Below are 24090 nucleotides of genomic sequence, written 5' to 3'. Positions count from 1 at the left end.
GAAGTTAGTACTGGTAAAGTTCGAACCATTCGCCCAACACTCAACAAAGATACGACATTAAAAGGATTTGCTTCAATTTTTTTCCAGGGGGCCACCACTCCGTTAAATACGGCCTTGATTTACTGATGCTCTTTCAATGTTCGTTCCTTTTTAATCAAAGTTGACGAACAGCTAGGTGTTGGTAGATCAAACTGCGTTCCAACGACCTAAGTTTGTCAGAAATAAAAGTGATGTCGAACTTATCAATAACCGGCTCGAATCGTAAAATTTGTTCGTCCGAGTTGAAACAGTCCCTTATTTTCACCGAAGTCCATCGCACAGGTAAAAAAAGAAATCAGCGAAAAGCGCTGATTTATTTTTGAAAAGCATCGCAGCGGCAAACTTCGTCGAAAAGGAGGGACCGCTCGTTGTCTAGTCAACTTTCGACGGACAGAACTTCACGAGATGGCATCGAAAAGGTAAACTTCGACTTTTGAACTAAACATAGAGCTCTGCTTAACTTGAATCGATACATTTAGGTAAATACATGTAGAATTCGACTTTTGAAAGGCCCGGTAATGGGTCATTACTTATTTCTTTGCGGCAGAACGTTAAGGGTAATCATATATACGCCTGTTGAAATTGCTCCGCCTCGATTGTACAATTATTTTTTACTTTTTTTAAGTGTTCCTTTGTTTATTTACGCTTATATTAAACAAGACCTTTAAAATCTCATTTATCAAGTCGACTTTACGGTTTATTGATACTTGTTTTACTCTTTTGCGCGTACGATTGCTAAGTTAGAGTTATGAACTTCATCATATCTACAGCTTCCGATCAGTTATCTGCGATAATAAACGTAGAACTGATCAGAACGAAAATTCAATCCTAATGGACAGAAAAATAAAAGCGAATGTCGGATTAAAAGTTAAGTTTGAAAAATGCACCCATGATGTACATCATACCCCAATTTTTTTCTTTTAAAGGCTGATCTTTTTAAAATAGATTTCTGGGAATTGCATGACCATCCATTTATTTTATCACTTTACTTACAAATTACTAAATCTATTCCGAGGAATATCTCAATATTTATTGATCTTACTTACCAAAAAATTACAAAATGTATCTGAGGTCAAGGAAAATTGCTTTTCACTGATTCAGCATTCGTTTTGTAGGACTTGCTTTGGCACTGTAAACACTGGTGTTAGAAGTATGGAGGTATCGAAATGAAATCATCTTTCTTATCAAAGTGATATTTTATGTTTTTCTCTTATTTCCAAGCCTCGCGAAAAAAAGTCTCTGAAAATCAAAAAAACAAATAACACCAGTCTTTTATAATCAAAATCAGGATTAATGTTAAAGAACCTGACAAATCTCGAATACATCACTTCAGTCCGAGAATTCGAAACAGAAAGGATAACTATAGTGTTACCAGAGAACAAAAATCAGTTGAAATCTATTTACAAACGATCGATCACACACTCAAAAACTCAAGCATCAGATCGAAGAACAGTGTCCTAAGACTTTTCTTCAATCGTTATTCTTCTTGTTCTGTTCAAATGCCTTTTCTTCGGTAGTTCCAGTGATACCTTCAGCAGGCGGTGGCCTGGCCTCGTTCGGACGCCAGATAATGCCATATTGAGCGGGATGAGCCCACTGACTCTGCCCTCCTCCGCTGTACAGGTGGTATGAGGCGCAGTCTTGACAGTACCTCACGTCCTTGCCTTTCCCACTCTTCTCTTGATATTAACGTTTCCTCTGTTTCGGTTGAGGTTGGAACACGATTACCACGGCTGACTGCAGTGCCCATCGCTTTTAGACTCTTTTCTTTACTTTTATCATCAAGAGGACACCATCGAAATTGTTTTTCGCTTACCCTTTTTCAAAACGTTGTTTAACGCGAGAAATTTCCATGGATTGCTTTTAAGGAGCTATGAAGCGAAAAGCTGTGGATTTGACGTAATTGTTGCCAAGGTGAAAGACGTGATGTCATGGCATATCGACGTATCATAAAAGCGTTGAGCCTATTTTGTGAGAAAATAGGGTGAAAGTTCGCTTTTAAAATAACCTTTTCCGTTTCTGTTCAGTTCCAAACGACATATTCAAAAAGCGAGTAGATTTCCTTCCAGTTGCTCATGGTGACGGAGATACCGCCATAGTAACAAACTTGACGTCAATTTTTATGAGTTGATCCTATCCTGTGAAAGCTAGGATCCGACAATATTCGTGACGATAAGGCTGGTTATCGTTAAGTCCTTCACAGTCTATTCGCGTTCCAACCAGCCCAAAACATGGAGTAGCACTGGGAAGGAACACAACCTCGATGCCAGAGCCAACTCTACTTACAGTCACGGCACTTCATATGAAGGTAGATCCTGGACAAAATGTTCGATTCGTCGTTTCGTTTTGGCGTTTCGTCGTTTCGTTATGTCGAGTCGTTGTTTTCCGAGTTCGACTCGTCAAACTTTCAGTTCGTTTCGTCGTATCGTCAGCTCGTCGTTTTACGAGCTCGACTCGTCATCGACCACATCTGTTCGTCGTTTTGTCGTTTCGTCGTTTCGTTATGTCGTTTCGTCGTTTGGTTATGTCGTTTCGTCGTTTGGTTATGTCGTTTCGTCGTTTGGTTATTTCGTTTCGTCGTTTCGGTATGTCGTTTCGTCGTTTCGACCCGTCCACTCAAGAGGAGCTATAATTCAACCTAAATTACATGAAAAGTTACTTGATTCCATACACTCTTAGATGAATCATTATTCTGGTATCTATAATTTGCCCTCTGCCGAAGGAAATGGATCCTTTGAAGAGCGACTTACACCACAGCATAGAATTCGTCTTGAGTCGAGTGAGTGATCGTTTTCAGGAAAGTGACAATGGAATTGGATACCTAGTAACACACCTTGACAGAGTCTTCTATATTCTAGCTCGTGCATGTTCGTTACTTAACATTCCTCCTCAGCTGGAGTGTTTGTTACATAGAGCTCGTTTGTTGTTCTTGGTGGCAGTGACAACTCATTGTAAGGGCGGTTGTTTAAGTTTACAGGATGCAGGGGTCGTCCCAGCATAGATCAGGGACCTTTAGCAGTGAAGACGAGAACGTGAACGTGACCGACCGGAGGTTGGGAAAACGAACTTCGATACTACCACGCATGCCCAATCGAGCACGAGTCGTCGTCCACATGTCGTTCAGGACGCCATTTGCTGCCATTCGCCGTTTTGACGAGAACGTGAGTATGTTTTATTTGTTTTCTAATTTCTTCTTACCTATCTAAGGGATTTCTTCAATCTAAAGGGTCGGTTAGGGAATAAAAACAGTGCCGAAAGCAATTTGGTCGAACCGTGATGGAAAAAAACTTTATTTCTTTCGAGTTGCAGATTGAGCTTTACAGTTTACAGCGGGGAAATTAATGGCGGATGATGATAAAAGTGCTGCAGGGTATGTACGTAGCCTTATAAATGCTTTTCTAAATATAAATCGCGACATTTCGTTATAGTTTTGTAATTTATTTTTAAGAAGATTTCTGGGCTTTGAAAAATATCCGAACCGCTCGGATCGACTGTGTATGTAAACTTAGCTTAGCTCTGAATCACTTGACGTTGATTACAACACTGAAAAAAAGTCAAATTGTTTTAGTGGATAATTTTTGCATTTTCAAATAAGCAGTTAAGGACTCGTCCGCGTAACCGATGTGCGAAAGTATTTATGTTTCCCGCCGTGGACGACGGTTCCGTCCCAGGCCTAAATCGGTCATATACGTCGTCGTCCACGTTCTCGTCGTCAGTGCTAAAGGTCCCTATTCCCAGAGAACTCCTGGAACAGTAACTTGAGAACAATTGTAGACATATTTAAAATCGAGATTTTAGTTTTTGGTAGTTTTTGCCGTTTGAACGAGCTGATGGTAATGCATGATTCCTACGTTTTGAGCGTTAGCACTTCATCGTACAGCGAATAGAATGGGCAGGTTACTTTTCATCATCTTCTTTTTTCACCGCAGGAGAGACTCGACATTAGTACTCAATTCTAATTTTAGCAATACATGTTACGTTTTAATGCCACACTTCCACTACTAAAGCACTGTGCTTGGAACTGGGAAAAAAAACTAGAACTCCTTAATAAACATGTTTTACTAATGATCCTTGGTGAAAAAGTCGGTACATACGAGGTGCTTTTGGAAAGTCTAAACCTTGTCAGCTTGAGAAAGAAAAGACTTTTTCATATATTGATTTTAGTTCAAAAGTCATTTCGAGCAGCCGCAGCTGCGTACGTAGCAGCATTATTTACACCGAAAACAACGTTAATGGGCCTAGAGGTATAAACAGGTTGCAGTTACCATGTGTATAAATACTACATCTTATGGGAAAACTCCTTCAAATTTCTTGCGGCCAAATTATGGAACTTGTTTTTTCACAAACAACTGCCTAGACTTTACAAGCATATATGCATCTGTTCTCTTTTTCTCTTTCTTCATTAATTGTACATATATTTTTCACTCTATTTATTTCTCAGAGAAGTGCTTGTACTTCAATCCAAGTTGAAATAAAGTTTTACTACTACTACTACCACTACCACTACCACTACCACTACCACTACCACTATCACTACTACTACCACTACCACTACTACTACTACTACAACAACAACAACAACAACAACAACAGATCAATTATGACAAATGGAAATCTCTCATATGGTCTCTTTGGTTGGCATTCGGGGAATTTTAAGCCAAATGGCAATCTGTTATGTTTTCAAACTTGATTAATTCATAGAAGTAAAATCAAGGTGTCTCTTTTTTGCTTTTGAAGTTTTGAAAATCTTTCATGCCTTTCAGTGACTACACGTCAAATTATGTCAACACTTTCATTACTTGACTGTGTTCAAGTTGAGTCAGCCAAGTCATTTAAGAATCCGTTCATGCTTTCAGTTGTGTATATATCACGTTCCTTCACTCCATGATGTTACAGTAACACACGAAATTTAACCAGATTTATCATCGGATATGAGCTTTCTGAGGGTTCTTAATTAAATTCTTTGAAAAGTAATCAGGTTTTTGAAAACAAACTGGCCACATCCTATTCACTATTTCACCCCTTCCCCACTTGCTACTTTTTGGGGTGATTTCCACCTCAGAAAAGGGCTTATTTATTTATTTATTTATTTATTTATTTACTTTATTTATTGCAATTTAATGGCATAAATACACAAATGCGGGTATGATACAGTTAATTAACCAAAAAAAAATTAAAAAAAGCCATAGGGAGAAGCTGCAAGCGCAAGAGTCCCAGACCCCGTGTAACAGCAGATCACCCAATACATGTGGTACGAATGAGATACTATGTTATAATAAGGACAAATAAAATCATGATTTACCCACAAGAAGTTTTTTCACATTAAATTTAAAATTCCCAGTACAATATGCAGTGCGAATGTCAACAGGAAACATATGGTAAGAAACTACTATTTGATGGAAATAGGAATATTTAAGGAATTAGCCCTTGCTTATTTTTTTTAACGTCAGATGATCATAATGTCTCAAGGAACTGGAATACAAAAGGTCTACAAAAGGTGAAACATCAATGTCAACAAACCCTTTCAGTGCCTTAAAAAAGAAAGTTAAAAAACTCTTCTGTCTTCCAAAGATAATAGATTTAACTTCTTAGGACGAGCTGCATAGCTACCCTTAGTTTTCAAAATAAATTTCGTGGCACGTCTCTGCACTCCTTCAAGCTTATCAGTGTTCTTACGCGAATATGGGGACCATATCTCAGAGCAGTATTCATGGTTAGACCTTACTAAGGAACAGTAAAGGGTTCCCTTGCACTCTGGGGTAAAAGTAAAGGGGTCCACTTGCACTCTGTATCTTTAAAAATTAGTTTTTTTCTTCAATTACTTTCAATTATTTTTGACAAATTGGGTTTAATTTTTCCTAATGAATTTAGAAAAGGGGAAAAAAGTTACCCTCGACCCTCAACAAGAAACCCTTGACCCTCCTATCCTTGACAAAAAGATAGACTCCCGCGATAATTACTCCGGGGTGCTCGCCCAAGTGATTCATTAACTTTAGCTGAAAATACGTTGTTCTAAATAACTTGGAGGCTTCTGCAGATTAAGTAGCTATTCTAAAGATCCATTTCTTTCGGCAGAGGGAAAATTATAGATACCACATTAATGTTCATGTAACTCTTCATGTAATGTAAATTGAATTATAGCTCCTGTTGAGTGGACAAGTCGAAACGACGAAACGACGAAACGCCATGACGAAATGACGGAACGACAAAACGACGAACCGATGTGGTCGATGACGAGTCGGACTCGTAAAACGACGAGTCGAAGAGGCCAGCCGACGAATCGAACTGACAATAAGACGAAACGAACTGAAAGTTTGACGAGTCGAACTCGGAAAACAACGACTCGACATAACGAAACGACGAAACAGCGTAACGAAACGACGAATCCAACACATTGTCCAGGATCTACCTTCATAACTTCAGTCTGCCATTTTGAATTGGCGACGTAGGCTGTCCGTTGAACTTAAAAGGCGACGAAATGATTCTTCAAATTCGGGTGTCGAAAATAATGAAAAAGATTTTCCTGAAAATACTTCTGATACAAAATGACAGTCAGATAATACATGCATAACGTATTTTGTTATGCATGCATTTATAATTTACTAATGGGTGACATATAGTATTAGGATTAGGATTCGTAATGATTTTCAGGCATAACTGTTGTCGTCTACATAAAGTACATTTCAATGATAATTGACGCATAGACAGTGCAGGAAGATAATTTATGCGTATTCAAATTATTCATTCTTCCACGCGACTGGAATTAGCAAAGTATACATACGGCGATTTTTTTTTAGAACGGTATTTAAATCGGAATTAATTATTCATTTCATGTTCGTTATTACCTTTATTATATCGTCTTAAAAAGCGAGTGACTATTTGAATCCTCATTTACTTTTCTGCTCTGTCTTTTTCCTCTCAAATTAAACAAAAAATTTTGCAGTTATTTTTCATTTCAGTACACCGTATCAGCGCAATGCTGTGACAAAGTAGGTTTGTCTGTTGTAGAGAGATAAATGCTTTCTTCGACTATCGCATTTTGACTGTAATTGATAGAAAAAAAATTTTTTGATATGTTGTGGTTCGCTTCACTTCGATGTAATTTGTTTTACTTCAAGATATCGCTGAAATCGAGAAGGTATTTTCCATAATTGCGTACAAGCAGAACGTCCTCTTGAAACATGGAGTTTACCCATGCAAGCCCATACTCATCGAACGTGGATGGCGATGCAATAATTTGTTACAAGTTGTTTATTCGACTGCCTGGCTGTCTTGCAAATTTCGTCCTATTTTCTGAATAGATTCGCCTAGCTGTGAGGACTTTATTCCATTCATTGCTTCTTCGGAATTCGTTATCAAGATGTGTTGCCGTCTTGGCCTTTTCCTGAGGACAATTTTGTAGATTGAGGTGTACGTGAACATTTTCGATTGTTTGGTACAACGTTGACATCCATTCGAGCATCAGAAGAACCCAAGGTGTCTAATTATATTTGCTATGTCAACTTTTTTTAGAAAATTCTCCTCCTTTCCTGTTTTTAACCATTTCTGTATTTGGCCACGAATACCTTCGTGGAGCCCAGTGTGTCCAAAGTTTGTTTTTGTCAACGTTATCTAAAGACTTCACATCTTTGACGAAAGCCGCTCGTCTCCGACGAGAAGGCGTCACAATATGTATATACGGTATAGCAAATTTCTTCTTTGGTTTGTTGACGTTTGCATTTTCACTGGAGAAGGTCGTCCCACACACAATGGTGTCGTTGCTTTGAAACGTCCGACTTGGAATTGAACCCATTGCTTGCTAACGTTGAAACGTTTAAATTGACAATCCGTCAACAAAAACTCAGTTAAAGCTTCCAATATTGTTGACAAAAACGCGATACCAAGTGTTTGTAATTCACATGCAATTTTATGCATGTTTCTGGTTCGTGTTGGCGTTACTTTAACAGCATTTTAGTGACAATTTTGGCAGTAATTGACTGTTTTCCACCCATAAATTAATACCCTAAAGTAATGCGCTTATTTTCCCCGATTTATGGAACAAATGACGTAGAAAATGAAGTTAAAACTCTTTAGCGAGGACGTTCTTGGCAAAACAAAACTTTATCACACTGCTATCAAGTTTCATTTCTACCTGTGCGCAGCGAAAGTTTCCTAATTCTTTGCGTCAGTGTTAAATTCTTTATGAGTTCCAGCTGAGTGGAACAGGTGTGTTATTACAATAATAGAGTATTATTATAAAATATATCTTAGCCGGCATAAACCATTCGACATAACACTGATTAAAATGCAGCTTCTTTCAAAAAGCAAATCGATAACTGAATATGAAAAAGATTATAAAAAGATCAACTGTTTTATTCATATGAACCATTATCGAAAAGTATCCATTTAACAAACACGTCTAGAAACGTTATTTTATTGTGCAAGCCTTCCCATACACAGTTTTACAAGATGAATAACACATCACTACAAGACAAATTTAGGAGCAGCCAATCAGAGGAAATTAAAACATGTAATGAATATCGAATTGGTCATGTCATATGATTTCCCGCGCAAAGCACCTTGGGCTCTTGACTTTGTTTGGTACGTTTCTTCTGATTTGTTACTCGTGTTTTCCCGCGCTTGGCGCATTGGGTTTCCTAATTTCCTATCGAATATGGACAATGTCCAAGATATCGTTTCAATTTAAAATTACCGAACCGAAATAAATAAAAATAAGACCATCAAAAGCAGTAATTGGTGAAGCCACCACTCACACCAACTGCGGGGCGGTATACAATTCACTTTCACACCTTCTGGCATCTATCTTTAAATAAACACGTTACTTCCAAAAATTCTCGCCTTCGCCTCTTGACAAAGCGGTATTTAAAACATTTTTTCGTTCTCTTTTAGTTCAAATAAACCTGAAAGAGACTAGCAATAAGGAGCATCAACTTGACCGATAGTTGCAAAATATTTGTAGAAGAATGCAGTATCAAGTTTTCAACAAACATATTACGGATTTACGCGAATAAATCAGAGCCTTTCTCTGGTTTCTCTTCCATCTCAAACCTTTTCCGTAACGGAGAAGTACGGTTAATAATTTTCTTGACTCCAACCAAGAACTTTAAAGTTCTTGGTTTAAAAATTGTCAAATATAAGCGTGCATATTTTGTTTTATAAATAACTATCTCTAATAATCTACTTTCGTAACATGGCTTTCTTTATACGAACAAAGTATTTTTTAAAATTTCATTGGTATGCATTTTCCTTCAAAAACATGAGAAATCGTGTGAAGACTAATTCTAAAATTTTTCTTTTATCGACATAGGGATGAAACGTATTCATAGAAGAAAAACGACAACAATGTTTGTTTTTCTAACTATTCTAAAAATCAAAAATCGATTGCGAATAACTTTGAGTGAAAAAATCTTCACAAAATAAGAACGAATGACTTTGCGAGAACCAAACTTTACGTCCCTGATCAGCGCTTTACGGCTTTCACTCCCTCAACGAGACTAAAATTAAATTTCTCCCGACAATAGTCATTATTGGTCTTCAAGATATTGTATCGATATTGTAAAGAGATATGTGGCTGGTTATTTAAACAAAGGTTAGCTTTTGTTTAGCAAAACAGCGTTCTAAACTGTCTTGAATTTAGCAGTAAATATTTCAACTGAAACGGTGTATTTTTGTTAACACTGTCAAGAGGACCAAAAGCTAGCGGTGGAAAGATGTTTTTTTTTTGTTAACCCTTTAACTCCCATGATCTGGTTGTCAATTCTCCCCTCTAGCTGCTGTACATTTCCTTGTAAACTGGTCAGGAGAATTTGGTGTTCAATCAAAGCAACAACTTCTACCTGATAAGTTTGAGTATTCTCATTACCTGTTTGCTAGATAATGTATAGATATTATAAGGAGAAGTTACAGAGTAATCACTTCTGGGATTTAAAGGGTTAAATAAAAACAACCTTCTTAAAGAGAATAAGTGAGGCCCATTGCTTGCGTAGAACCGCGGTTTGGATTGTACTTTGTCCAAATAACCTTGGCCCATGATGTCTTGGGCACTCATGAAGAGTTAAAGAGTTTTACAAAATAGTTGTCACCTCTTTACATTTAAATGTTTTAAACATTTACATGAATCTACAGTTACACACTCCAGGACCTCCCTTATCGTCGTCAGGGTTTTCATCTTGAACGCTTTCAGAATGAGAATCTACATCTCCCATGTCGATCGCTGCAGTCTGAGACCTCCCCATATCAGGATTGTCTCTTGAGTGACGCTCTGTCCTGTGGGGCGCTTCGCGATTTCGAGGACTCGTATGAAACAGATGGGATCCTCCGCTCAAAGGGACACGGTGAAGTGGACCACCGTCAGCTGATCGGTGATTTCCATCTGGAAACACCCCCTCTTTAGACTGTGCCCTTACATTCTCTAAAATGCTGTTATCTTGGTTTTTACCCACAGAACTAGTCGGAGAAATTGCCTTTTTAGGAGTATTAGTTCCTACATCTGTCTGCCACGTTTGGCCCGTTGCTGGATTGCGTTTAAACATGGCGGGTTTGGAAGGTGCAGAATTTACAGATTGATTGGTTGTAGCGGCCCCTTCTTTGCTTGTCTTAAGCAGATCAGCTGTGTTTGAGGAATCTTCCTCTTTAATTGGATACGGCAATGATCCGTCCCTGTGAAATACTTCCTGGACTGGCCCAGGTAATGATTTATCGCCTTCAATACATGAAGAATCCCCTTGGACCTGAATAGGTAAAGCTACTCTATCTTCATCTCTTGGAGCTTCCTCTTGAACAGGTTGAGCCAATAATTGACGATATTTCCCTTGTGGAGAATCTTCTTGGACCGGAAGGGGAGAAGCTCCACTATCTTCGTCCCTCGTAGCTTCCTCTTGCACCAGTTGATGTAACGTTTGATGAACTTTCCCTGGGGGAGAATCGTCTTGGACTGGAAAGGATAAAGTGCCGCTATCTTTATCACCTGGGGACTCCTCTTGGACTGGTTTAGCCTGCGATTGTTCCTCTTGAACTACTATATGCTCATCTTTCCCTGGGGGCGAATCCTCCTCTACCGGATGGGTTAAACCCTCGCTATCTTTCTCCAAAGGGAATTCCTCTTGGATTGGTTGAGCTAGCGATTTATCACCTTCTCCTAAGGGCGGCTCCCCTTGAAACGAACGAAATAAAGCTCCGCGAACTACTTCCCCGGGAGGTTCTTCCGAAGGAGGAAGCGCCGCGGATACCTCAGCAGGTCCTTGGGAATCTGAATTCTCCATAGGTGTCCCTGTTTCGGGGGGAAATTGCTCATGAGGATCTCTATTTCCCTGATCTCCTGGAAAATTAAACGAACTATCCCTACTTCCCGCATTGCTCGGAGTTCTAGGAGAAATATAAAGAGTAGTAATTTTAATTTCAGATGTACATAATGGCCTAATGGCATGGGAAGGTACTACATACTTAAAGGACTTTGCAAGAAGATCCCACTACAATGCAAAGAGCACTAACCAGTTACTAAGTAAGATTTCTATTACCTCAAACGAGTCAGTTCTGAGAATTGACAGAGCTGATTCTGAACTAAATGAAACTTATTCAAACCACTCGTGAAATGCACCTGAGATGTGACTACCACATTTTGCATGCAGATCACAATCCGCATGCCGGCGATCGCAAGTGGTTGACGTCCACTTTCCATACACATCAGGAAGAACCAGATCTTTCGGTTCACATAGAATAAATAAATGAAAAAACTCCCTAAATTCCAATTACAAATGTTCCCATTCTAAGTAGAGCTACGTCAACATAATGTCATCATCAAGTAATACACTGTTCACGTGTAATGACGTAAGTGGCCTTAACAACGAACAAAGAGACAACACCAAAATGCACTCATGAGTGAGATGTTAAACTCAGAGCAAAACATTGTCCAATAACGCCACTTTTCACGTATTCGTCGATAATTGTGGACCGTAACTAAAGAAGGAAGAATATGTCTGTTTGCTACAATCTCTCCGTTGTTTCAGCGTCCCAACAAAAAGGATGAAAGGAAAAAGCGAATCTTAGTCTCGCTGAGTTCTCCTGAACGATGCAGACGGATTTCAAGATACTTGAAGCAGTTTTTCAGTATCAGTAGCCAACAAACATGTTTTACCTCGATTGCCCAAGGTTCACGTTCATCATGCCACTATCACCAATAACTGCATGAGCATCATCACTCACTTCAACTTTAAACTGACTTCCACCTGAGTGCTGCTGATGAGACGTACTAAGATAAAAAAAATTGAAAATAAAAAAGTAATAACAAAACAGCAATAAAACGAAACAACCAAACAATTTGATTCAAAATTCCCTACAGCCTCCGTGAGTTTGATGATAAAGCATCCTATATTTGTAAGTTGGGGAATTACAAAAATACATTTTACTGATATAAAAATCATGCAAAAGTTGAAATCACCTGAGGCGATGAAATAAAAAATATTAGCGCAAGGTCATGAAAGATTAAAAAAAATTTGCAAAAGAAGAACTTCAGAGATATACGTCGAACACAGGAAAAGAAGACGGTATGTCCCTCGGGCGTTGGGAATACCGCAAGTAGAATTCTCCCATGAGCATGTTTCCTTTTAAATTTCAGGGCCCAGCTGTTCAAAGGGCGGATATCGCTATCGAACGGTTAAATCGCTATCCAGTATATAAGAGTTGACAAAACGCACCGCGCTATCCAGCGGATAGAGATCTATACAGTGTTGTCCACCCTTATCCAGTGTTATCCACCCTTATCCAGTGTTATCCACCTTTATCCAGTGTTATCCACCCTTAACCAGTGTTATGCACCCTTACCCAGTGTTATCCACCCTTATCCAGTGTTATCCACCCTTATCCAGTGTTATCCACCCTTATCCAGTGTTATCCACCCTTATCCACCCCTCGAACAACTGGGGCCAGGTATGGTTATTAATAAATCGACAGTGGTTTAGCGCGCTCTGTTCTCTTATCGATATTCGTCATCACAGTGGTCAAAATGTTGTGGACTCACGATTCCTTCAGTGCGTGACAAGTTCTGCGACACGTTAACGCGAGCAGCGTTGTTTGTACTTTTATCGATAACGGTAATTTGGCCAATCAGATTGCGACATTACAACCAATTGTGGTCAAAAGTGTCATTTATAATTGTCTGTTTTCCTTTGAACCCCAATAATTTCAAAAATGGTCGCTATTTAAATTCTTCGTACAGTTAACTAACTATCTGGTAGACAAGAAATGACAATCAAGATATTCTCCGGACAAACCCTCATTGACATGGAAGATCACCTGTTGGGAGAAATAGATCTCTGATCATGGCAGAGAAAAGCTGGAGCAAACGAGTGCGTTTTCGTCTTCTCTAGAAGACCGAAAAAATCCTTTTGGTTAGGGAGGATAAAGGGATGAGGTGTAGCCGTGTGTCTCAAGTAATGAAGGGGGGGGGGGGAGGGGAGGGTAGTGTACTAGACTCTCGAAGAAGAAGAATACTTCACTTACCTTGATGCACTGTAAGGTTGAGTGATGTTTACTTGACTTCCTGACCCTATGCTGGCCATCGCCTTATCTTTGACAGTCACATTAGTTTCCTTACGAAAATTGAGATCTCCAGAGACATTAAACACTTGAATGGGAGTGGCTGAAACATTTAAATTGATATCAGCTTTAACAATCATTTTAGTTTTATTCCACTTAAAGGAATTACAGAGCCAACTGAAAAAATCATTTGCAAAAACAATTGTAACAAATTTAACCAGTAAACATGACAACAAACTAAGGGGAACTGTCTCCACAGCTGAATAAACGTTTCTATTTAAAAGTAAATCACCCAGTGAAGAGAAAGATACACACCTTCAACAACCAAACAAAGGAAGGACTTATTCATATCTTTTTAAAGGTAATACAACTGTTACTAAATAAGTCAGTTAACATATGGTAAATGTGTTTTGAGTTTTGAAGTTTAAATGTTACTGGCTGCAGCATACAATCAAAATATATCATTTAATATGAAATGCAATGAAAAAACTCACCACCATCTGATGAAAGTTGAGAAATTGCTTCTGGTATTTTTTTGAGAAACTCTTGGTGAGCTGCATCATAAGGACCTACTTATAAAAAGTAAAAAGGAAGGAAAGAAAAAAGTTAATTCCTGTATTGAAACTGAGGAACTTCAGTTTCAGTCAATTCCTCATTGGACAAACAGTTAAGGGAAGAGGTTAATATGCCTATTGCCCTCACTCCTTCATCTTAGGGGTGCTCAACATGGCTCTTAAAATCCTTATCCTATTTCTGAGCATTTTCCAACTCTTTAACGTATAATCGGAAAATTTCCAAGTCCCAGATGGGATTTGAACCCATGACCCTCCATGATCTAGTCGGATGCTCTAACCACTGAGCTGCTGGAGACTCCATGGTGAGCATGGGTCAATTGGGGGGTCTGGACTGGAACTGCATCGCCCAGCTACACAGCCAAGTTTTGATCAGTGCATGTGAAACTTACTAACAACATCACGCTGTCACATTAAAGCATGTCAAGATGTGGTCAACCAACCTCCAAAGTGAGCATGTAAAGATGAAACAATTTAATGTAATAAGAAAAAATCCAAGTTCCAGATGGGATTTGAACCCACAACCCTCAGTGATCCTATCGGATGCTCTAACCACTGAGCTACTGAAGACTCTATGGTGAGCAAGGGTTAATTTGTGGGTCTCGACTGGAACCACATCACGTGGCTACAAGGCCAAGTATTGACCATCGCATGTGAAACTCACTAACAGCATCACGCTGTCACATTAAGGCATATCAAGTCAATGATTACCTGGCAAACCAACCTTCAAAGGGAGCATGTGAAGATGAAACAAACAACAATTTAATGTAAATAACTCCTGTTTTCAAAGCAGGGGCCTGTTTCTCAAAAGTCTGTCTACTGGTCTTGAAAAAAAAAAGCTTCTTTTTCTGTTCCTTATGGGCGTATTTAAGATTGCCAAAATTGTTTGTAACCTTTGTCCACATACATCTATTGAAAAATGCTTCCACTAAATATTGTGAGTGACTTACAGCTATCAGGTTCCACAGAGCCACCCTTTCCTAACAGTGCTTTTGACATATTTGACTTGGGCCCCACCAGAAACTAGAAGGAATTTCAGAGAATAAGTCAATCATAGTAAGGGTGCAAAATGATACTTTTTTTTCTTTTCCATATTCACTGTAAGCTACTTGTGCAGTGCTGTTTTTCTAACATATGTCCCTTTGTATGTCAAAATGAAATGAAACTCTGCAATTGGCTAGATCAAGTCAAGGTCTTAACTTAACGTCACCATGAAGCATCTTATAATGTCATGCATAAACTGGATCAGGGTTATGCTGTATTACAGGATGCTGCTTGAAAAATGAGCCCTTCCTCCTCAAACTCATCCCACACCATTACACCTTAACTTAAACCCTCCTAAATAAACGAGACACTTAATGCAGGTGGCTTCTAGGTTGGTAGTGCAAGGTATGATGGGTAGGTAGATGGTGCAAGAGAAAGTCTTTTTCCCTTTGCTCCCACCATAAACTCTTCCCCAATCCACTCTTACATTTTGTAAGCCACTACAAAGACTAAGGAGGACTCAGCTCCAGATCTAAAAGAGCAGCTAAGATTTTTCTTCTAACAACTAATACTAGATCAGCATTAGAGGATATAAATTAAAGAAAAGTTTTGGTGTTAATCAAGCAAACTGACCCCATGAGCTTTTTTAGGATTCCTCAGTAAATCTATAATGTTTTGGTTAGGATCATCATTTGCTAGGTCCAATGGTGTTCGCCCTTGCTGTGGAATAAAGAATGACAGGGAAATTCAGGCTGATCAGTGATCCTGCTGCAGAACCATAAGCTACTGGTGAGTAAATGTTTTATAAAATGATTTTCAGCATAGCTGTATCAAATTTACTCATGAAGCTCTGTAAAAATCATCAAATTTGTTAGGCGCTCATTTTTGCTGTGTTAAATTTAAATGAAAGCTCAAAGACGATAGGAAGAAAGAATATATTAGAAATATTGAAAACTAGAGTTCCCCCCCAACCATATTATTTTTACTTGTAATGATTAGTCACTGATTATGTGCCATACACATCACAGACTTAGACATGTAAAACCAGAAGACTATGCCATTTTCATTCAGATTTGGAAAATAACTAACTTAAGTCTTTTCTGTTTCTTTACCCTACGCTCTCAATTTTAGCAGTTCAAAATTGTTCATGAAATCTCTGGCTATCTAAACCCCTGAAAGGAGAGAGCCACAGTCAGGGTAAAGTTTCCTGTCTGGAAATATAGTACTAACAGTAATCAATAAAGGACTAAACCTAATGAACTCTTAATCTGGAGAACTATGTTACAACCACTTGCTGCAACAGTGCCTGTCCTCTCTCTCTTTCTCTCAAGATCTATAGATCAATTCTTCTTTACAATTCCTAACCATTTCTCACTATAATTTCAGCTCTGAGAATTAGGTGACATTATATCAAACAATATCTGCCAGTTAGCGTCTTTTTTTTAGCTCATGACCTTACTCTGCTTGACCAAATACTGATATTGCAAACTTTAAGGGAACTTGCCTGTAAGTTAAGAAAATTCAAATCAGACACGGGTATCATCTTGTAATTTTATGAAACATGAATCATTATTTCCAAACCTCATTTTTTGATTCAATGCAGATTCCTGCACCATGTTTTAACAGAAGCGCAACACATCTCTCGCTTTTACTTTCAACAGCAAAGTGTAGAGCCGTCTTTTTATCCTGCAAGACAATTTTAATTTAACTGTGATTATTTGAGACCACTAATGGGTATTTGAGTCTGTGAAAAATTGAATCGAAACAGACACAATTGTTCACCCAGAAATGTATGTGCATATACTCCAGAGAAAGACAAGAAATTTTTTGATGGTTGATCTTGAAATGCCACCGTCCCTTTGGAATAATAATCCTTGTTAAAAAGCCCTTTGTGCTTTCCGTGCATAGAAAACATAATGATTGCTTCAGAAAACAGTCCCACACCATCACCCCGGTTAGCTTAATTGGTTAGAGTGCCGGATTGTGTTGTGCAGGAGGCTGAGGGTTCAAGCCCTGGCAGGACCAATACTCATGTTCTTAAAATAACTGAGGAGAATTTGCTACCTTTCTATAATATCAAGAAATGAATATAGATATTCTACTCTTCTTGGATAAGGACGAATAAACCGTAGGCCCCGTCTCCTGCAGGGTTAGGGGTAGGAGACGTTAAATTCTGTCGCATGAGATTACTGTGTGGTGGATGTCCTCCCCTGGGATGGGATGGATGGGTTTACTGTCCCGCAGTAATTAAAGCAAGCTGTTGCGGTGTCCCTGCCTGTCAGCGAATGTAATAAATTAAAATTATATGAAATTAAATTTTGATGATTTTGCTCAAAAATCAATTATTTGTTCATAGATGTCTGGTAAGATTCATTTAAGGCTCAAAGGTTTGCTGATAATGCTTAAACATGTTTTAAAACAAATGGAGAATTCCATCTGGCCACACCACCTAACACTGTCCTAACAGAAGTCACAACAATTTTGCCCTGCAAATGGATTAGATTGTAGCTTGTATATGCAGGTCTAAAGGTTAATGAAAATTTAAAAAATTTACCTTATTCTGTTTTCCGATGGTTCTGTCAGCTACTTCTGTAAGTAACAATTCTAATACTTGATCATGGCCTTTCTTAGCAGCAAAATGGAGAGTGGTGTTGTCAACCTAAAAATGCAAGAAAAAAATTGAGATGGATAGTCCATTAATTTATCTGTAGCTCTGAGAATATTCAGTCAGATCAACTTACATCATACTGTTTATTCAAAAGGTTATCAATGAAATAATGATGCATAATAGATTATAATTACCTTGTCTGCTTCATCAACATTAGCTCCCTTCGAAATCAGCCATTTCACAGTTTTTAAGTGACCCTTCTCTGCCGCAAGTTTCACTGGAGTATTCCGGTTCTGAAAAAAGGTGAACCTAAGCACTTAATAACATTAATTGCATCCTAAGATCAGCATGCATATATGCTCTCAATACCATTCTTTATACATTACCCTAGTCCAGACAAGGAGAATTCATTTAAATAACCAACTAGAGTTTCAACAATTTGGTTTTATCAACTAAGTTGAAATTGTAAATCAGCCACCATAAAGATTTAAAAAGCTGACGTTTTGAGTTACCCTTCATCAAAGCAAATTGGCCAATCAGAATGTGACAGTACTACCAACTAAGGTATAATATTCAGTTGACAATGTTTCACAAAACCTGATTTTCTACAATAGGTAATTGACAAGGGCAAAATGAGGTTATCAATATTTGTTTGGCACAAAAAAGATATTACAGATTGACTTGATTTTAAGTCACTTTTGAGCCTAAATTCCTTCTAACCTAAAACAATTTTTACTGTAGCTACATACAATCATCCAGTTTGACATAAATTTTACAGCAACTGTTCCAGTTTCACCAAATGAGTGATCTCTTACCTCCTCTTGAGCATTGACATCTACATCTTTACTGAGAATTAAATCTAATATATATATGTTTTCCTTTTGAATTGATGTGGCAACATGAAGGGCTGTGCGACCATACTAAAGAAAAGAATTAAGAAGAATACCATATAGAGGAACAATGTTTTGAATCTTTTATATACTTAGACTACTTTAACAATAAGGTTAAAAGAATATTTGTGGTTTCTGAAATAGATGTACCAATTATGAAATCTGTTTTAATAGTGGGTTATGCATCGATCAATTTCAAGCTTCAACCTTCTCCCCCAGGCAACCCCCCTTGCATTTGAATTTTTGAAGATTGGTTCATTCATTATTCCCCATGGGCCAAAGCTCTGTTCAAATGCCTCACCAAGGACCAGGTTTGATGGTCAGTTGTTTTCATGAAAAGAAAAGTTAGCGACCCTGCAAGTTATGGACCAGCAATTTATTTGACTATCAAAGCTTTGACCTAAGAGACCTTTTTCTTATGAGCTATCTGCTCACGCACACATTCCTGCTGGAAAGACTTGACACTTCAGATCTGCTTCTGATTCCCCATACCACCCAAGCAAGTTTCAAATTCCCCAGCCACCCCTCTAATGGACAACAGCCAAATAACCATGGGGTTTCTGAGGGGGGGGGGAGGGGTTAAGAGGTACTACTGATGCTTCAAATCCATCAGTACAGACACAGTAACTCCAACACCGGGTCTACATGTATAATGTTGGGCAAGGAAAACTTCCTGCCACTATTAATAACCTTTCTTCCCACCTCTCCCCCCCTCCCTTGCCATCATCCAGACATTTCTCAAGTTCCCTAAAAGTTTTCATAGTGAAATCTTAAAGACGGTTTACACGGCAGAAAAATCGGGTACAGACGTATCAAAAAAGTAGTACCGACTGCATAATTTTAGCCATTTACATGGATGATGTTTTATCACGGGTCAGACAAAGAGAGGCATAAGGACCAGGTTAGCAAGGTTGCATTTACACTGCAGATTTTGGGGGACCAGACCAATTTATTGCATGGGACTACAGTATTTGATACAGCTGTGTGCTGTTATTGAACATGCATACCGTATTTACTTGAATAAACGGCGCAGCGCTTATTTAATTTTTCATGCCACAAGTGCAGCGCTTATTCGAGGGTGGCACTTATTTAAAAATTGTACCAGACAAATTTATTTATATTTTATTCAACGGTACACTTTCTATCTGTCAATTTTCCTATGGACTGATGCTAAACTGATAGTAAATCTAGAATTACGAGAGAAATTCATGCAGTGGAAAAACCCCGAGCGTTTCATAACCCAGGCAGAGAAATACAGTCACTTTGAACTAAAGAACATCACATTTAAAGAATATAAATTGCCGATGCTGTGTTAAAACTGTTTTATAGTGTTTTTCCTGGTTATACGGAATTCCTCAAATAAGCGCTGCATCGGGGGTGCAGCACTTATTCAAGGGTGGCATTTATTAACTTTTTTTGTCCCAGATGCGGCGCTTATTCAAGGGCAGTGCTTAATCGAGGGCGGCACTTATTCAAGTAAATACGGTAATTCTTGTAAACAAAATGGTGACGCGTGATGCAAGAAATTGGTCCGGACCTGTGTTTTTTCTGGTTTTGGCGCCATAGATGTCTATGGCCCCAAACAAGAAAAAACACAGGTCCGTAGCCATCCGCCAAAACATGGCACGGATTGTTTACACGGGCAATTATGTCAGATCTGTACTCCTTTTTTGACAAGTCCGTACCCGATTTTTCTGCCGTGTAAACGGCCTTTTATTTTACTCCCAGGTGGAAAGCTGACTATATATCATGTGTTGAATGGTCCTTTTTCAAGCAAAAGAAAATAGCCCAGAAAGGAAACAAACTGACACTTCTCAACCCAGAGGTAAGCTAACTGTCAGACCATTATATTTATCGGAGCTTTACTCAAACTATGCCACATGTGAAGATTTCTTTCTTATCTTACATGATCAGTAGCACGTGGATCTGCTTCATTCTCCAACAACAACTTTACTACCTCCTCATGGCCTTTTTCTATTGCTATATGCAAAGCAGTCATCTGTCAAAGTAAACAAACATATCGCATACAAATCTGGAAAATCCCACCGTTAAATAGAGAGAAAAAAATGATTCAGTTGAATTCATTACGCAGGGAATCTGAGCATCCAATCAATCAACAAATAAGTTCATGAATCAGCCAATCAATCTTTATCGTCCAGCAACCCTCTCCCAGTGGTGATTAACATGTAACTTTTCTCCCAATATCCATATATTATCCAGCAAACAGGTAATGAGAATACTCAAACTTATCAGGTAGAAGTTATCTTGATCTAGACACCAAAATGTGTAACAGCAAGAGAGGAGAATTACAAGCAGATCTTGGTTAGGGTTAATGTTTATACAAAGTCTGATGGTTGTTTGGACTGTGCAAAGATGTTTCTCAGAGTGCAGGATTTTTCAACAAACCCCGGTAGAGCCCTGATTTACAAATTGATTAATTTCAATTATTATATGGCTGTGTCTCACAAGGACAGGGAACTACCAAATTCCTAAATTTGTTTAGCTGAAATCAACTTATATTCAAATTTGTCTAGATTTTCCCATCTAGACCGGCATCTAGACCGGTCTAGAATAAAAAGGTACAAAGAATATAAAATTTGGCATATAAGACACAGCCATATAATAAACATCTTATTAACCGAGCTAGGTCAGTCTGTATGGGAGAATCTTGACCTCGGTTGCTGGTACAGACCTCACTGCGTTTGGTCTGTACTGGCGACTTCGGTCAAGATTCTCCCATACAGACCTCCTGCTCGGTTAATAAGAACTAAATATTTCATGCAGAATATTCAGTGTATCATTTAGGGGATCGCGTCTGACCCTATTAAAACAACTAATTTATGCAACAATAAGCAACAAAGAGGCAACAAAGCATCGTAGGAGGCTGCGAACTTCCTAGAACTTCACATATTCTTACTGAGGATAACACACGAAATAGCGATTTTAAGTGATTTCAATGTAGTGTATCTATGTTTCATACGTTAACTCCCACCTTGTTTTGTCCAAATTTTGTTTCCAACAATTCTTTTGGGTTGGGTGTTCGTTTCAAAAGTCTCCGGAGTTCCTCCACATTCCCTTCTTCTGCTAATTTCCTCAGCGTCATCTTCAATCACCGGAATGCTCACGCAAACTAACCCTATTCGAACAAAGACCAAATTATAAAAAGTGCTCTTTTCTCTCCAAATTTTACGGATCTAACAGTGCAGACGTACGTTTGATTATCAAATCTGGCACCCAGCGATGCTTTAGCTAAGCCTTCCAAGTAATGAACTGTAATTCAATAGCAGTAACAGCGTTGACAATCGTCAATGCGACGGCCGCCTTTGGAAGACAGTCTTACTTCTCAGAAATACATCACGAGGATGTAACTATGTTGTTAACTTTGTTGGAACGGGTGACCTGGTAGCTAGAGAGCCATGTATGACCCCATGAAATGTCCTGAGCTCGGTGTATACCTTTCGATGTATTCCAATGTATTCCAATGTATTCCTACGTATTCCCATGTATTCCTACGTATTCCCATGAATTCCTACGTGTTCCTAAGTATTCCTACGTATTCCCATGTATTCCAATGTATTCCCATGTATTCCCATGTATTCCTACGTGTTCCTACGTATTCCCATGTATTCCCATCTATTCTCATGTATTCCTACGTATTCCCATGTATTCTCATGTATTCCTATGTATTCCCATGTATTCCAATGTATTCCTGTGTATTCCCATCTATTCCTACGTATTCCTACGTATTCCCATGTATTCCCATGTATTCCAATGTATTCCCGTGTATTCCTACGTATTCCCATGTATTCCCATGTATTACCGTGTATTCCTACGTATTCCCATGTATTCCTATGTATTCCCATGTATTCTAATGTATTTCCATGTATTCCTACGTATTTCCATGTATTCTTAATGTATTCCCATAAATTCCCATGTATGCCCATCTATTCCTACGTATTCCCATGTATTCCAATGTATTCCCATATATTCCCATGTATTCCTATGTATTTCCATGTATTCCCATTTATTCCTACGTAGTCCCATGAATTCCCATGTATTCCCATGTATTCCCATGTATTCCCGCGTATTCCAATGTATTCCCGTGTATTCCCATGTATTCCTACGTATTCCCATGTATTCCAATGTATTCCCATATATTCCCATGCATTCCTATGTATTCCCATGTATTCCCATGTATTCCCATCTATTCCGACGTATTTCCATGTATTCCCATGTATTCCTACGTATTTCTACGTATTCCCATGTATTCCAATGTATTCCCATGTATTCTTATGTATTCCAACGTATTCCTACGTACTTCCATGTATTCCAATGTATTCCCATGTATTCTTATGTATTCCTACGTATTCCTACGTATTCCCATGTATTCCAATGTATTCCCATATATTCCCATGCATTCCTATGTATTCCCATGTATTCCCATGTATTCCCATCTATTCCGACGTATTTCCATGTATTCCCATGTATTCCTACGTATTTCTACGTATTCCCATGTATTCCAATGTATTCCCATGTATTCTTATGTATTCCAACGTATTCCTACGTACTTCCATGTATTCCAATGTATTCCCATGTATTCTTATGTATTCCTACGTATTCCTACGTATTCCCATGTATTCCAATGTATTCCCATATATTCCCATGTATTCCTATGTATTCCCGTGTATTCCCACTTATTCCTACGTATTCCCATATATTCCAATGTATTCCAATGTATTCCCAGGTATTCCAATGTATTCCCATGTATTCCCAGATATTCCTAGGTATTCCTACGTATTTCCATGTATTCTAATCTATTCCCATGTATTCCCATGTATTCCCATGTAAACCTACATATTCCTACGTATTCACATGTATTCCAATGTATTCCCATGTATTCCCATGTATTCCAATGTATTCCTACGCATTCCCATGCATTCCAATGTATTTCCATGTATTCCAATGTATTCTCATATATTCCCATGTATTCTCATGTATTCCCATGTATTCCTACGAATTCCTACGTATTCCCATGTATTCCAATGTATTCCCATGTATTCCTACGTATTCCCATGTATTCCCATGTATTCCCATGTATTCCCATGTATTCCCATGTATTCCCATGTATTCCCATGTATTCCCATGTATTCCTCGGTATTCCTACGTATTCCTATGTATTCCAATGTATTCGTATGTATTCCTATGTATTCCCATGTATTCCCATGCATTTTTATTTATTGCTATGTATCCCCATGTATTCCCATGTATTCTAATGTATTCCCATGTATTCCCATGTATTCCCATATATTCCTAAGTATTCCTATGTATTCCAATGTATTCCCATGTATTCCAATGTATTCCTATGTATTCCCATGTATTCCCATGTATTCTTATGTATTCCCATGTATTCCTTTGTATTCCTATTTCCATGTTTTCCCGTGTATTCCATTTATTCCTATGCATT

General features: G+C 38.4%; 2 protein-coding genes across 3 annotated transcripts in view; one reads left to right on the top strand and one right to left on the bottom strand.

Annotated features, from left to right (window-relative positions):
* The window catches only part of LOC111330215 (N-terminal Xaa-Pro-Lys N-methyltransferase 1-B), a 191480-nt gene that overhangs the window by 45371 nt on the left and 122019 nt on the right, over positions 1–24090 (top strand). The window lies entirely within an intron of this gene.
* LOC111319609 (uncharacterized) lies at positions 8371–21989 on the bottom strand. Of its 2 annotated transcripts, none has more exons than XM_088745425.1 (13): positions 21839–21989; positions 21619–21762; positions 20533–20625; positions 18552–18656; positions 17931–18029; positions 17683–17787; positions 16710–16814; positions 15762–15848; positions 15095–15167; positions 14067–14144; positions 13537–13675; positions 12173–12286; positions 8371–11403 (listed from the first exon to the last, which is right to left on the bottom strand). In XM_088745425.1, the coding sequence occupies exons 2-13, from the start codon at positions 21727–21729 to the stop codon at positions 10149–10151; spliced, it is 2364 nt and encodes a 787-aa protein (XP_088601551.1). In that variant the 5' UTR covers positions 21730–21762; positions 21839–21989; the 3' UTR covers positions 8371–10148. The 2 variants fall into 2 exon arrangements, with proteins under 2 accessions (XP_088601551.1, XP_088601552.1); XM_088745426.1 differs by having other exon boundaries at positions 14067–14141.

The sequence above is a fragment of the Stylophora pistillata genome, chromosome 14 (assembly GCF_964205215.1).
Source record: "Stylophora pistillata chromosome 14, jaStyPist1.2, whole genome shotgun sequence".
NCBI lineage: Eukaryota > Metazoa > Cnidaria > Anthozoa > Scleractinia > Pocilloporidae > Stylophora > Stylophora pistillata.
The sequence above is the reverse complement of the archived record's forward strand: the minus strand, read 5'-3'. Positions and strand labels throughout refer to the sequence as shown.